This window comes from Balearica regulorum, chromosome 6, assembly GCF_011004875.1.
Source record: "Balearica regulorum gibbericeps isolate bBalReg1 chromosome 6, bBalReg1.pri, whole genome shotgun sequence".
NCBI lineage: Eukaryota > Metazoa > Chordata > Aves > Gruiformes > Gruidae > Balearica > Balearica regulorum.
In genome coordinates, this window is record NC_046189.1 from 20,190,940 (window position 1) to 20,204,777 (window position 13,838).

At 43.1% G+C, this 13,838-nt stretch overlaps 1 protein-coding gene across 4 annotated transcripts in view; it reads left to right on the forward strand.

The window, feature by feature from the left end:
* Positions 1 to 10,741: 10,741 nt before the first annotated feature.
* The window catches only part of LOC104634397 (neurabin-1), a 39,961-nt gene continuing 36,864 nt past the window's right edge, over positions 10,742 to 13,838 (forward strand). For all 4 annotated transcript variants that reach the window (XM_075756648.1, XM_075756649.1, XM_010300899.2 and 1 more), the window contains exon 1: positions 10,742 to 12,352. In XM_075756648.1, the coding sequence (XP_075612763.1) occupies positions 10,742 to 12,352 (1,611 nt within the window). The remainder of the gene's footprint in view (positions 12,353 to 13,838) is intronic.

Below are 13,838 nucleotides of genomic sequence, written 5' to 3' on the forward strand. Positions count from 1 at the left end.
AAAATGCTCAGTGGTTTGGAATGTCAGCCCGAGCACTGGGGAATGACTTGGTGGAAAGGTTCACAGCCAGAAACATCTAGTGCACATCCATGCTTCCAAACCAGGCCTTCCAAAGGCATGCCAGGCTGTTGTGTGACCTGGAAATGGGACAGATTAGCCGCGTACAAGGACTTGCTTTTTGCTGGCAGGCCTAAGCATGTAGACAGACAGTTCCGAAGTCTCGTTAGGATCCCAGTCTTTGGAAAGATGTGATTACGAACGCAGTGTAATTTACTTTGCCAGCACGCTTTACCACAACGCTGTGATCTCCAGCTCTCTGGTGTTTGGTATGTGAATATTGTACCTAGAGCTATAGGTACAATAAATATATCAGAGCTAGATTGTGCCTCAAGGCAAATATTCTGTTGATTCTACTGTCCTTCCTGTTACGTCTTGTGATGTTTTGCTGTACTCGTTTACTCACCCCATAAGACATTCATGTGAGCAGCTCTGTGGTTTTATTTTCATGTTTAAACCAAGTTGCTGTAATCAGCTTTTCTGTAACCTAAACTGCAGTTGTTATGACCATATTAAAGTACAACTTTTCAGGCTCAGCCTGTAACTCTGCTATTAGAGGTTTAAATCTCAGTGTGGACCAAGTCTGTAATGAAAGCGAAGGTCTCTCTCATTTCCTGTGATTCAGCATAGCTGTACTTGAGAATTGCCCAGTTTGGCTTCCCCTGCTCTGACATTTGAGACCTCCCTCTGAGTGCTGGTGGAAGGCTGCGGACTTGCCAGCTCGGTGTTATAGATGGTATCGCAGTGATGGTAAACCACTGCCTCAGTGCTGGCTTGGAGGCAAAGATACAAGAAGTGAGTATGTGGGGTGGTTGTTAAGGACTCTCTACTCGTGAACCTCATCAAAAGTGCATTAATTTCAGAGGGAAGGTGGTTTTTCAATTATTTCAGTGTACTTTAGATTAATCCCCAAGACATTCTTCTTGTTTAAAGTATCAATATTAAGGATCATGGTGTAAGGAGATAGTAAATGCAGGAACAGAATCTTTTGAAGGCAGTAACTTGCTTTGTAGCCATTAGTAGTACTACCTTACTACTTTAAGAAAGATACAGGAACAAATGTTTTATCCTTTATATGGGTACATCCCCGTTGACTTTTGCTGCAAGACTAACACTAATAATGACACGGGAGTGATCTTTTTAACAGTTAGTTTCTAAAGCACGTTTAGTTAAGGGTCCCTGAGTTTAGTAAGTACCTCTCCATGGTATTTCCTACATTAAAAAGTCACTGTGAATGGCCTCTCATCCTTCTGTTCCAAAAATAAAAAGTGCAAAACAAGCTAGCAGCTTTGCAGTCAGAAAACCTCTGAACAAAATTCTGAAATAGCCCCGGCTGTGACACCTAGGAATTCAGCCAGTCTGGTTTCAACTCCTGTCAAATTAGAAACTTCAGCCTACCAATAAAAGGAACAGATGCTTTATCTTCCCAGAGAGTGCTGATACACATCTTAAAGATGTCTAATTGAATCAATACACTGTCAAAGTGAATTCTTAGTAGTAATTGCTGAAACAGTGACAATCCACCAGTTACTAACGATGTTCTTAAAACTCTTCTAAAAGTGACACCAGAAGGCAAAGGTCTGATATCAATTTTTAAATTAGATCAGATTTTTGAAGAGGCGGTTGGCAGGTCTTTCTCCAGTGTAGATGGAGTTAATGCCTTCTGTTCACCAGGCACTGAAGACGAAATTACTCTCCTACTACTTATTTTTTCAGTCGTCTTAGAGTAGCACAAAACTTAGTGATTGTTTCTGATAGATCACTTGTTTGCTTGAATTTGGGGAAGTCGGGTTTCTTTTTTCCACTTACTTTAGGGGTTATGGTAGGAAAGACTTCAGTCATAAATTTGCTATTTCTTGGTACATCTGGACAATGTATTATTTGATTCAAAAGCTAAATTAAATTGAGGGGGAAAAAGGTTCAGTTCAAGTGAAATGCATTTTTTTCTATTTTTCTAAAAAATAAAATCAGTTTCTGTTAATGCAAAATATTTTCTTTAGCCTAAATGTTTCACTTTATAGTTATTTCGTACTTTAAAATATTTTTAAATTAGAAATTTGTTTTCAAAATAAAACCTGAATGTTTTGATTTGGAAATGTCAAAATAAGCTCCAAATTTGACTTATTTTTACCCTTAAAGCTATTTTACAGATTCACAGCTTTGGACAATAATTATTATTTCTCTGAAAATGTTGATGTGACTGTAGTATTTGCATAAAATGTCTTTTTAATGCCTTTCCCCCACATTTCCAACATAACTGCAGATACATGGAGTAGTGGGGAACTGATTCTTATTTTCTGTCTACATAAGGTTTGCAAAATGCAGATTTCCTAATACGTTGCCAGGAATCATCATGGAATTTGTCCTGATAGGGTTCAGATTAAAATTCTTTTCTCTTTGTTGTGTAATTTATACCATATACCTAAACTCTATGTCCTGTTTTATCTCCTCCTTTTTTTTTTTTATTTTGACACAATTATAATTCAGACTTACCTATTTAAAAAATAACTGATTTTTTTAAGCTAAATTTGTTTCATCTTTTTCTTCTGGTTTTGTAACATTGATTTTTTTTTTAATATATATTCTAAACCTAGATGTCGATGGACTGACAGAATTTCAAAATACTCCCTTATTTATTTGAAATTATTGATAATTGAAAGAAATAGCTTACCTATGTGTAAGATGATGCTTCTCCTTTTTGCTTTTTCTAACATTACTACTACTTCAATATAAAAGATACGCAGTTAAAATGCTTCTGGTTTGCTTTCAAACTGCATTGGTTTAGCTTTGTATTGTAATCTAAACTCTAGTCTCTGTATACTTGTCTCTTTGCTTATGTATAGCTACATTTTTTTTAAAAGACTAGGGAATCTGAATATTAAAATTAAGATACCTGTAAGGACTTCATTTCAAAGGATTGAAGGTTATCTCGTAACTCAAAAATACATTCATAAGTGTATTATGTATACAGAAATAAGTATAACTGTGATATCGACATTTTAACAGAGGGTGTTTTAAATAATGGTATGAAACAACATAGATGTATAATGTTATTTAATTTTTTTAATTATCACAGTTGTGTGTGGACAAGATTTATTTCACATGATTTTCATAGCGTTCCTGATTATAATTCAGATCAAGGATTGCACTTGCATTGTATAGAAACACTTTGGGTTTTGTATAAAACTGGTTGGTTGGGCAGAAACTAGCACATCGGAATAAGAAATTGTGCTGTGAAGTCCAGACTTAAAGAAGCCAGTTACCCTCCCAATGTGTGCCTCTTGCTTGACTGACTTTGTCTTTAAAAAAGATGCAACTTCAAAATAAGGCTTTTCTTGTGACTAATACATTCATCAGGTTTCAGTCTTGTGTGACTTATACGGGATTCTCTAGTGGTTTATAAGGGGTGATCTCTTGCTGTAACCTTTCCCTTGATTGATCTTGCAAGGTCTTTCTTTCTCTTCTCTCTGTCTGGCTGGCTATTTTTGCAAAACTGGTATGAACATAATTATTGTTGAAAACTCTCAGCCTGTGTCAAATCTGGTCAAACCAGTTGGCCAGTTTCCAAAAGTCCTTGCAGAGGAGGAGACACTCAGAGGCGCATAAAGACAGTACGGCAGCATAAGCTTTCTTGCATTGGAAATCAGTAAAACCAACAATAGCCACAAACTTTATTTCCTAAAATTCTGTACATTTCATAAAGCTGTGTAAACAGTGCTCCAGTTATCAGGCTGAAAAATGCAGTGACGGACTTTTCTGTTCCAACAGCTTTCAGAGGGATGCTTTTATTAAGACCCCCTGCCTCCTTGTCACACCAACATCTGCCTATTATGCTTAAGAAACCCAGCATGGTCTTGAGCCACCGTTTTAGATATTTCTACAATGTGGTAATTTCTTTCCTTCCCTGTTCTTTTTCTTCCATGAATTTGCCATTGTGGCAAGTGACTTTGATGGTTTGAACACTTCAGGAATGGGGCTTGTAAGGTGAGGAAAGTCTCAAGCGTCTTCTGTTCAGCCTTCCTGGCAATAAAGACTTCTTTCTTTTAATGCAACTTTGAAATTCAACTGTCAATATTTTCCCTTGAGGCTTAGGAGATTCTGGAGACTCAAGACTTAAGAGATTCTTCTAATTTTATCTCCAGTGTGTCTTGGAGCTGTAGTGTAAGGAACCCTACTTAGTTCACAAAGACCATTAGTAACGTGTGCTGGCAGGTTAGCTGCACTCAATGCAGGTTTCAGTGATGTTCCCCCAACCTTCATTTAACATTTGTGGTTCTGTGGCCAGAATATGTGGTCAAGGTATTAATTCATAGCATTTCTAGGGAACAGCATCCTGGGTGGGCTGTAGAAGGAAGTGATGGAACTAGTCATTAATTAAATTCACCCTACTGCAGACAGCCCTATCCTTGGAGGACCTATCTCTTAGTGAACAAGCGGCAAAGAAAATACTGATTTATGAAAGTTAATCCAGCAAGGTAGACACTGATGTGTTATTCACCAGAATGGCCCTTCCCTGGAGCTTTGCATGACAGACATTTTTGGGAACGAGAGAAGGCAGCCCTCCTTTGCTGGAGCTGCTTCTCTTTCTAAAATTCCACTTCACATCCCACGTTTAAAGTTTGCTGTGGCATAAATATTACTGCAATGAGAGAGAACCAGGCAAGCTGGGGACTTGAGCATTGAGTATTGGCGCCTTGTTAACAGCACTGCTCAGTATGATAGTTTTCTAACTAAAGTTTGCTTGCAACAGTATAGGGGTTTTTTAACTTACTTGCACTAAAAAAAAAACTTGTTAATGTTTGTACTAATAGTCAATTTTTTTCTTGATCAAAGTGCTAGTTATAGGACATATATTTCATATTGGGCCTATAAAATACATCATCCTCCAGTATGCACAGCTCTATTCAAAGGGCTTTTTCTTTATACCTTGGCTCAACCGACCATGGAATGGAAGGATGGGCTGGCAATAACAGGAGAAACCAAAAATAAAGCTGCAGAATAATGGCATTGCTGTTAGTCATTTCAACTTGAACTACTGTATTTTTATCAACTGCTGCTGAAACGTGCAGGGGAGCAGTTTGAGGAAAGAGAAACAAAACCTGGAGCAGGCACTCTTACACAAAACACTGTGGCTCCAGTTTTTAGAAATGAAAATAAATATTGAACATATATATCATCATATACAATGGCAAAGACAGACACAGCGATGTCTCAGGCTTTCTCTGTGGCACTGCTGGCATGCAGTAGAGTAATTGCCACATTATCCAACACAATTTGAATGGAACTGAGTCAAATTAAATTAGCTCCTGTCTTTAGAGCATTTTGTTACCCACAGCACTTGTAGTCTTTAGGGTCCTGCTGTGCAACTGTAATGTTCTACACAAATTGCAAGCTGTTAGGTGAATCTCATTCTGAAACCTGCCCTAGTTTACCATTACATACTGTAACTGCTGCACTAGTAGTGGTCCGGTTTTTGTTTGTCACTTCTAGGATATCTTTACATCCTTATTTCACATGGTACCGTATGGCAGCCCTTAAGCCTTAGAAATGTCCTTCATGGATTTGACCTTATTTGGACCCTGAACTTTCTTCTTGCAGATTTTTGTTCCATATATGTCCACAGTCATTGCCGCATCTCCTCATCTGCTCTGGAACTTTTTGCTTATCCTTCATTGATCAAATGCTATTGACCATTAAATACCATTTTGGACTTCAGTTCTGTTTTATTTTTGTGAATAAGTGCTATTAAGTAATGAGTTTAAAATGCTACTTTATTATTTTAGTTTTGTATTTAATGTAAGTACAGTCTTCTAAAATTACAGATTGCTTTCTTAATTCTAATGATAGACATCACAAAATTGCCCACCAAACTTACAGAAGGTGCTCTATTTCAAATTCAAAACTGCTGTTCGAATTATGCTGAGTATGACTGAAATACTTCCAGAACATTTTAATTACTCCTAAATGATAGAAAAATATTTTCTTAAAATACAACTTTAAAAATCTACAGAAATAGTTATGGAACTCTGAATGCTTAATTATTCCTTCTATTCCTGGCTTGTTGCAAAAGTATAAAAAAACCCACTGACATGTTCTACTTAAAAGAGCTGATGTAACTCACATTAAACAGATTAAATACAAATTTGGTGAAACTGCATTTCAAATCACGTGATAAAACTAAAATGTGGATAAACCAGATAACTTTTAAAAAGTAAAAGTTCAGAGAATAAAGTTTTGCAATGAATGCTGGAGACATGGTTTTGTCTCACACAGGCTTCTTCAGCTCAGCTGATCACCAGCTTTAACAATGCTGAACTGTTAGACGGGCTGTTGAGCTCTCCTTGTCCTGGGAGGCACTGACTCCTCCTCAGCCTGGTCAGTTCTAGGGATCGGTAAAGCAGCAATGGAGAGAAAGCAAGCTTTACTATCCAATCCCCAGCAAAAGCATTATTTGCTCAAGTTTTTTAGTTTCTGAAAAGACTTAAGACCAAAATTTTCATGAGTTGATTAAAGTATGTTGATGGGGTGATGATACCAGTTTCAAACTTGTTTGGTATAGAACATGTACATAATGGTTTGTTATGCTCATCTTGAATGAAGAGCAGCAATTTAATCCACCAGTATCCATAAATATTAACCCAGGCCACTAAAAGTATGCCCCATTTTAGCTGCATTAATCATTCAGCTGAAGTCTGAAAGCACGGCTGTCCTTACAAGCTGAAAGAATATAAACTATTTAAGAAATGACCGTTTATCTAACCTTATCTATTTACATATTTATTGGATCTTTCTTACAAGACAGTATTCCACCAGGAGCAGAATATCACTCTTGTCCAGACCTCCTGAGAGTCTTTTTCCTTGCTCAGTTCAGGTTTAGACACTCTTTTGATGTACTCATAGGGAATGTCTGTTGTTCCTCTGTCAACATTGCCCCCAAACCCTAAGCACAGGCATGTGTGTGCAACAGGAAAGGGATTTTGAAAAAGTTAAGCCAAGCCAAGAGTAGTCACAGGAGCTTTGTTCCATTCAGAAGATGCTTAATCACTCTCTGATGACCACTGATGGATTCCTTTTGCACATATATGCCTCTGTAATCAGAATGAACGCTGAAATAAACTGTACCTTAGTGGCAGTGTGAACAACTAGGTTTGCAGAAGTGCCCTCAATTTCTTTTTTTTTTTTTTTAAACACTTTTTTAAATAAGCTTAGTTGACAAAACATAGGTGCTTCTTGCTCAGTGCAAACCATTTGCTTACTCACCATTGTTTCACCATCTTTCAAGGAAACTACCACAGACTAAATGTGTAAGATACTCTTCCCAGGTTTTATTGCAGTTACTCACTATGATGAAATCATAAACTATGCCACCTTCCCAGACTTCTTGTTCAAACTCCAGAGGTCTTTATCTTGAATTATTCTGGTGCTTTTAATCATTGTTTCTGTAAGCAATTCTTTTCTTTCACATCAGTTCACCTAGAACGCAATTCAGAGTCTTTCCTCACTGGAAACCAATTGACCCTGACACATATTGTCCTTCCTAAGCAAAATAACCTGTGTTTTCCTAGTTAGGATAGGAAATTGTAAGGAAAACCTTTGATGCAATGAAATCTGTTTTCAGGATCCATAGTTACAATTCCTGCTTTCTCAAGCATGGGAGAACTCAAAACTCAAGAGTATCATCCTGCTCCAGCCTCTTTTAGCCAGCCCCCAGTACAAAGGCCTCTGACTTTCCTGGGCATGCTTTAGAGATGCTTTGGGCTTTGTTATTATGTTGTCCCTGAGCTCTGCCTTTGTTTTTCTTCAGACGGTCTCCTCCATACTGCCAGGCTCCTGAGCAGCACACAGAGCGTTCTCTGCTCACAGCGTTCAGCCTGCTGAGCAACCTTGTATATACCTTTGGTTTGGAAAGAAACATTTGCTTAGTATTATCTTGCAGCCCTATTTATTGAAAGATGCTGGTTAAGTCCTACAATTTCAACCCAACCTACAAACACTTTATGGAGTCTCTCAGGAGGATGTGGGAGAAAGATCACTGCTGCTTGTTCTACGCAAGACCTACATATTCTCAAAATAAGAAACATTTGTTGCTCTTACAGTGAAACTATCTATATTAAAATTTTATTCAAAATGGTGTTTCCAAGTGTGTCTAAGACTGGTAGTGGCATGTCTTGGTGAAATGCTATTGTCCCTGCGATGCCTGAAAACACGGAATAGAGTCTCGACAATTTTGTCCCTGCTTTGTATAAGAAAAAGGAAGTGTTAGGAAAAGGTCTATTTTCTTTTTATTGCAAAAATCATGATTAAGGCTAATTTAAAACTGTTTCATAGATTTTGAATCAAGCCGTGAAATATTCCAGGCATTGCGATTCCTAGTTAAGCCAAAGTCAATTGGGATGTCTGGGAGAATGTCTAAATTTCACCATTGATTTAAATAATAAAGCAGTGAAACAATTCTTTTCAAAGAGTTAAGCATTTAGACTTCTAAATAATTGTTACACGATTTGGTAACAACAGTTACCAAATATTTGGTAACTACGGTGCTCTTTAGTGCTCTCCTAATTATTTTCTGTGATTTTTATATATGCTCTGTGGAAGTAGCTACACTAGAAACCGGACAGTCATCCAAATTTTGTCCTTAGCTGATAAATAGGTTGAAGCCAATGCTTTTATTTGGACTAAGGAGACAAATGGATGTACGCAACAGTGCTTGCAAAATTGCGGTTAATACTGCCTAAGGCTACCGATGACGAGCATCACTTCCTCAGTGTTGGGGAGCCGCAGTGCCTTACAGCCCGGGGAGCGTGTGAGGGAACACGGCAGGCTCGCCCCATCGTCCTGCGCAGACATGTAAAAGTATCCGCGAAGTTGCTGGCAGAGCGTAGGACACCGCGCTGCCTGTCTCCCAGCCGGGGAACCGGGCAGCGGGTGTGCGCGGGCAGCCCCGGACCCTCCGAGCGGGGGGGGGCGCCGCGGAGAGGCCGGGAGCTGCCTCGGCTGCGGACCTTTGCTTGGGCTTTGATAGTTACCTGTTCGGGAGGGGTTAGAAACAACATGATTTTTAAAAGGAAGAGGGGGAAAAAGGAATTGCTGGCATTGGCTGTTACTTCCGGCTGTCAGAGCCCCGGTCGTGGCAGTTGCCGCGACTTTCGCTCCAGCCGGGACCTGCGCCGCTCTGCGGGGCAGCCGGGGCTACCGTCCCCCCGCCGCGCTGGCCGCCCGGCCTTTGAAATAGCGCGCATCTCCCCACGCCGGCAGCTCGGCGCTCACGTTTCTTCAGGGACTCGTGGCCCTCCTTCAGCGCCCACCGCCGTCCCTCGCTCCGGCGTCCCCAGTCGCAGCCGCTCCCCCGGCGGCGGGGCCGGTGAGCGACCTGCACCCACCGCCGCTGCGCCGCGCTCACGGCCTCCATGGGGGACCGGACAGCGGCGGGTGGCCCCGTGTCTGCTCGCCTCCCCGACATGGTATCACCCGAAACCCGTATCCCGCTATGGCGTGGTATATCCCGGCGCGGGAGGCGCTTCCCTCAGGCCGGGCGCGCCCGCCGCCCCCCGCCCCCAGCCCCTCTCTTCCCTCACGCTGAGGAACAAGGGCGCGCCCGCCGCTCCTTCTCTTTGTGTGCGAGCGAGGGAGCGCGCGCGGGCGGGCCCAAGACACAGCGCGGAGGAGGGCGCCGAGCAGTGTCAGACCCAGCGAGTGGGGCGGGCGGCGGTTTGGAGCGCCGCCGCGGGGGCGGAGGAAGGTGGAGTGAGGAGCGCGGGGCGGCGGAGGAGGCAGCGGCGGGTCGAGAGGGGTGGGAGAGAGGGCAGGAAGGAGGGAGGGCGGTCGGCGGCGGATAATGATGGCGTGGTGTGTGCGGCCGCTGGGCGGCCGGGAGCGCTGAGGGGAAGGAGCCGGTGGGACCCCCGCCCCCAGGTAGGCTGGCTCCAAAAGTTTGGGGCGAGGTGCCGGGGCGGCTGTGCTGCGCGCCTCGCAGGCCCCGCGGCGCAGAGGCGCCGCCACGGGGAAGCCCCAACTTGGGGCCGAAACTTGCGGCTTCTCCCCCTTCCGGGCAGCCCGGGAGTGCCTGGGCCCCGCCGAGCCGCGGTGTGTGCGGCGGGGTCCGGCCAGGGCCCAGGCTACCCCGGGCGGCAGGAAGGGCCAAGCGCTGCCCCCTCCCCCGCGGCCCGGCCCAGCCCCGGACGGCCGTTGGCGGGAGGGGCGGGCAGCCGGGAACGACGTAGGGGCCGCAGCCGCTGCATCCCCCGCCGGAGCCGCCAGGTCGGTGCCCGCGCGGGCAGCTGGGAGCAGCTGGGTCCGGCGCGTCCCGGCGGACACAATGGGCTTTATCCTGCGGGAAGGTCTCGGGCGGCATTTCCCATCCCGAGTTTCGGATTCGTGTCACACGCCGGCGAGGCCCCGAGTTAATGAAAACTCTCTGTCTCTCTGCAGATGGCTTTCCGGATACCGCGATCCGCACTGGGGATAATACCCGATGTGGCCATTTACACGCTGTGATTTCTTTCTCTCCACGTATACTCCCCTGCGCCCCATTTCCATGCGAGCGGGGAGGCTGGCTGAGTGAAGGGGCTGCTTCTCGGATCTTTTGTGGGATCTGCTCTGCCTGGTGTTGGAGGGTGGAAGCTTTGTGCCTGGGAGTCGTCCTTCCCATTCTTCTTCAGGAGTCGAGGGAGCTTTCTCTCTGACAATGATGAAAACCGAAGGCAAAGGGGAAAGGACTTTAAGAAGTGCATCTCCGCACCGAAATGCCTATAAATCTGATTTCCATGCTATCAAATGCTCTTTTGATGGTGTAAACAATCCTGAAAACACTTCCGGCAAAACAAGCTTGCATCAGAAACTGAGCACCTCTTCCAATGGAGGGGGAAACGACCCACACAGTCGAGGCAGAGCTGCCACTTACGGCAATAGAGTACACAAGATCAAAAATATGTTTCTGCAAATGGGAGGCTCTTCTTCCGCACCCTCTTGTGAAAGCAGTCCACCTGCTGAGGCCAAATTAATCAGCCGGGCTATGGCAGCAGAGTATGGACCTTCTCCAGGTAGCCCATCTTTCCTCATTGTCCAAAAAAATAATCTTCTTAATGCAAGTACTAGCCCCTGTGGCAGTCCTGTGGATTCATTGAGCGTGCCTTCTGCTGCTGACAAAGTCATCCGTAGCAACGATGAGGCAGACTTGGACAAAGTTGCCCTGGCAGAAAAATTTTCGGAGACCAGGAAGCTTTTTGAGAGAAATATAAAACAACGGAGCTCAGTGGACAGATACTCCCCCAGCAAATGTGAGAGAAGTGAAGATAAGAGGAGACGCAGTTCAGCTTCTGATTGCAGCAATGTGGTGGACCACTTCAGTTTTAATACAGAAGCAAGTCTTCCAGTTGCGCTGGAGAAAGTTGAAAATCAAGGTAATGAGGAATTGAAGCAGCAACATCCCAACAGTGGTTCCAAATCCTCCTTCCTGAATGCAGGGCCCATTTCTAGGAGGCTGGAAAACTTTCTGGGTGACAGTGATACTGAAGAATGCAAAGAAATTTCCAAAAGTGATAGTCCCCCGAATCAGGACCCTTTGAGAGGCCACCACAGTTTGGATTCATCTGCTGCTGCTGAAGGATGTCCGGAAAAGGCTGTGTCCAGCAAAGTGCCTGTGATCCTCAGAGATGAGCTGAGCGAGGCACTTGGAAAAGACAAAAGAGAGCAACTGGTGCTTGAGAGAAACCTGGGGGATATGGGCAGTACACCTGGTCAGGAGGATCAGCAGAGATCGGATAGTGTTCTCACCCTGGTTTCCCCCATGGAGGGGACTTGCACAGAGCTGGCTGCACCAGATGAAACCTCAGGGCATGAAAAAGAGGGTTTGGAGAAAGATCATGATGTTCAAGAGGATCAGCCGCTCAGATATCAAGTACAGGAAGGGAAAAGGAGTGACTACTCCTTGGAAGAAGAATTTACAGAAGCCAGCGAGACCAATAGGGAGGAAGAAAGAGATGGGATGTCTGTGAAAGATGGTCCAGTTACACGAATTCAGGATGTTCTAGAACAGGAAGGGGATACTGAAGAAGAGCAAGTGGTGGAAAAGCAGAGTGAGAAGAACTTCAGTGCTTTTGGAATAGAGAATGCAGCTTTTGATGATGACAGGGATACGGAGTCAGAAAACCAAGGGCCTGAAGGCAAAGAAATTTTGGAGGGGGAGGAGGAGGAGGAGTATATGTATGACAGTGAATATGAGGAGTTTCCTGGACTTTCTGAGGAGGAAGATCCTGAGCCAGACCGAAAAGTCAAGTTCTCAACAGCTCCTATCAAGGTAAGTACATTTGAATTTTTCTTAATTTTTTTTATTGTTTTGCAGTCAAAAATATGCAGGAAATACATTTTTGTGGTGTTTTTTTTCCCAAAACTCTAAAAACCCTTTAGAAAAAGCATAAGTTTATGGCTTTTATTCAAATCTAAACAAGAGAGAAGTTATAACCTCTCTTCTTCAGAAAATTTGTAAATTAGTCACAAGTGATTTCTGAATCACAGCAGCTTCATAAGATATAGTCAACATAGTGAAACACCTGAGATTTTACTTACTGGACATTTTCAGGAACACTAAACTTCTAAGAATAGATACAAACACATTACTTGCCTTTGTTTAAAATTGAGACACTGCATTAGGAAGGATTTTTTCAGTTTCAGTTATTGTACAAAAGTTTAAAAAACAAAACAAAAAAAACCCCACCCCATAGCAAACCTTCAGATTAAACTTCAGACTTGTTTTCAGAATTAACTGTGAGGAAAATATCAAATGACTGGTTTCTGTTACTTAAGGTTTAAGAATTCGCTCTTACAATAACCATATACATGTTGGTGGGGTTTTTTATACTGGCTTGGCAAACAAGGTGTAGGAATGTTAACACTAGCGTTTTGGAGTTATGAAGTTGCGGAAGTAGAAGTTACAGGGCAAACTGGATAATGAGGAGTAGTGGAAGTTCCAACACTAACAAATTAAAAAGATTTATGTGTCTGATCTTCCCTCAGCAAAAATACCCACAAAATAAGTCATTCCACAACTTAAACTGTGTTTACCCATAGTCTTGTTGCAGACTTCAGTTATTCTAGTCCCTCTTCTAGTTTGGGAGGAGAATTGGGAGATATGGATCAGGATGGAGTGGGAAAGTGTCCAGGCTTTCTCAAGCATACTTCTCTTTTTCTACTATTATATGAATGAAAAATAACATCTTTAATAAACAATTTTTTCAGTTTGTTCGTACGGGGTCAAGACTCATTTTTATTGATAAGAGGGCTGTAAAAATTCTGTTGACTCCTGTACTTCCTGCAGCTGAGAGCTGTAATTTCCCAGTTTGCTAAACACACGCCAGTGCTGTACCCTAGAAAATGTTCTGGGTGTGGCAAAACACAAGTTTTGTTGGATCTGGGTTTTTTATAGTCTCTCCACAGACAGGCTGACTTTATATGGCTTTCTTGTAGTTGATGTTGCTTTAGTGGTGACCTGGAGCATTAAAGGGGAGAGTGCCACTATTGGAAACTGCATAATGAGTCTGGTGAGAGCTGTGAGACAGCCGGAGGGGCATCAGTCCATTTCCGCTCACATTTGTGCACTGAGTATCTGAGGAAAGTGCCATGCAGAGTCTACTGTAAATGTGTGTTCGTTGAGTGTCTGCTGGTTTCCTGCCGTAGGCAGGGTTTTACTGATCATTGCTGAAATCCTACTGAAGCAGTGGCTGTAACAGACCTTTCTTGCCTTCTCTGTTATGGCTATGCCAGACTTTGTTCAAAGCATTAGTAGA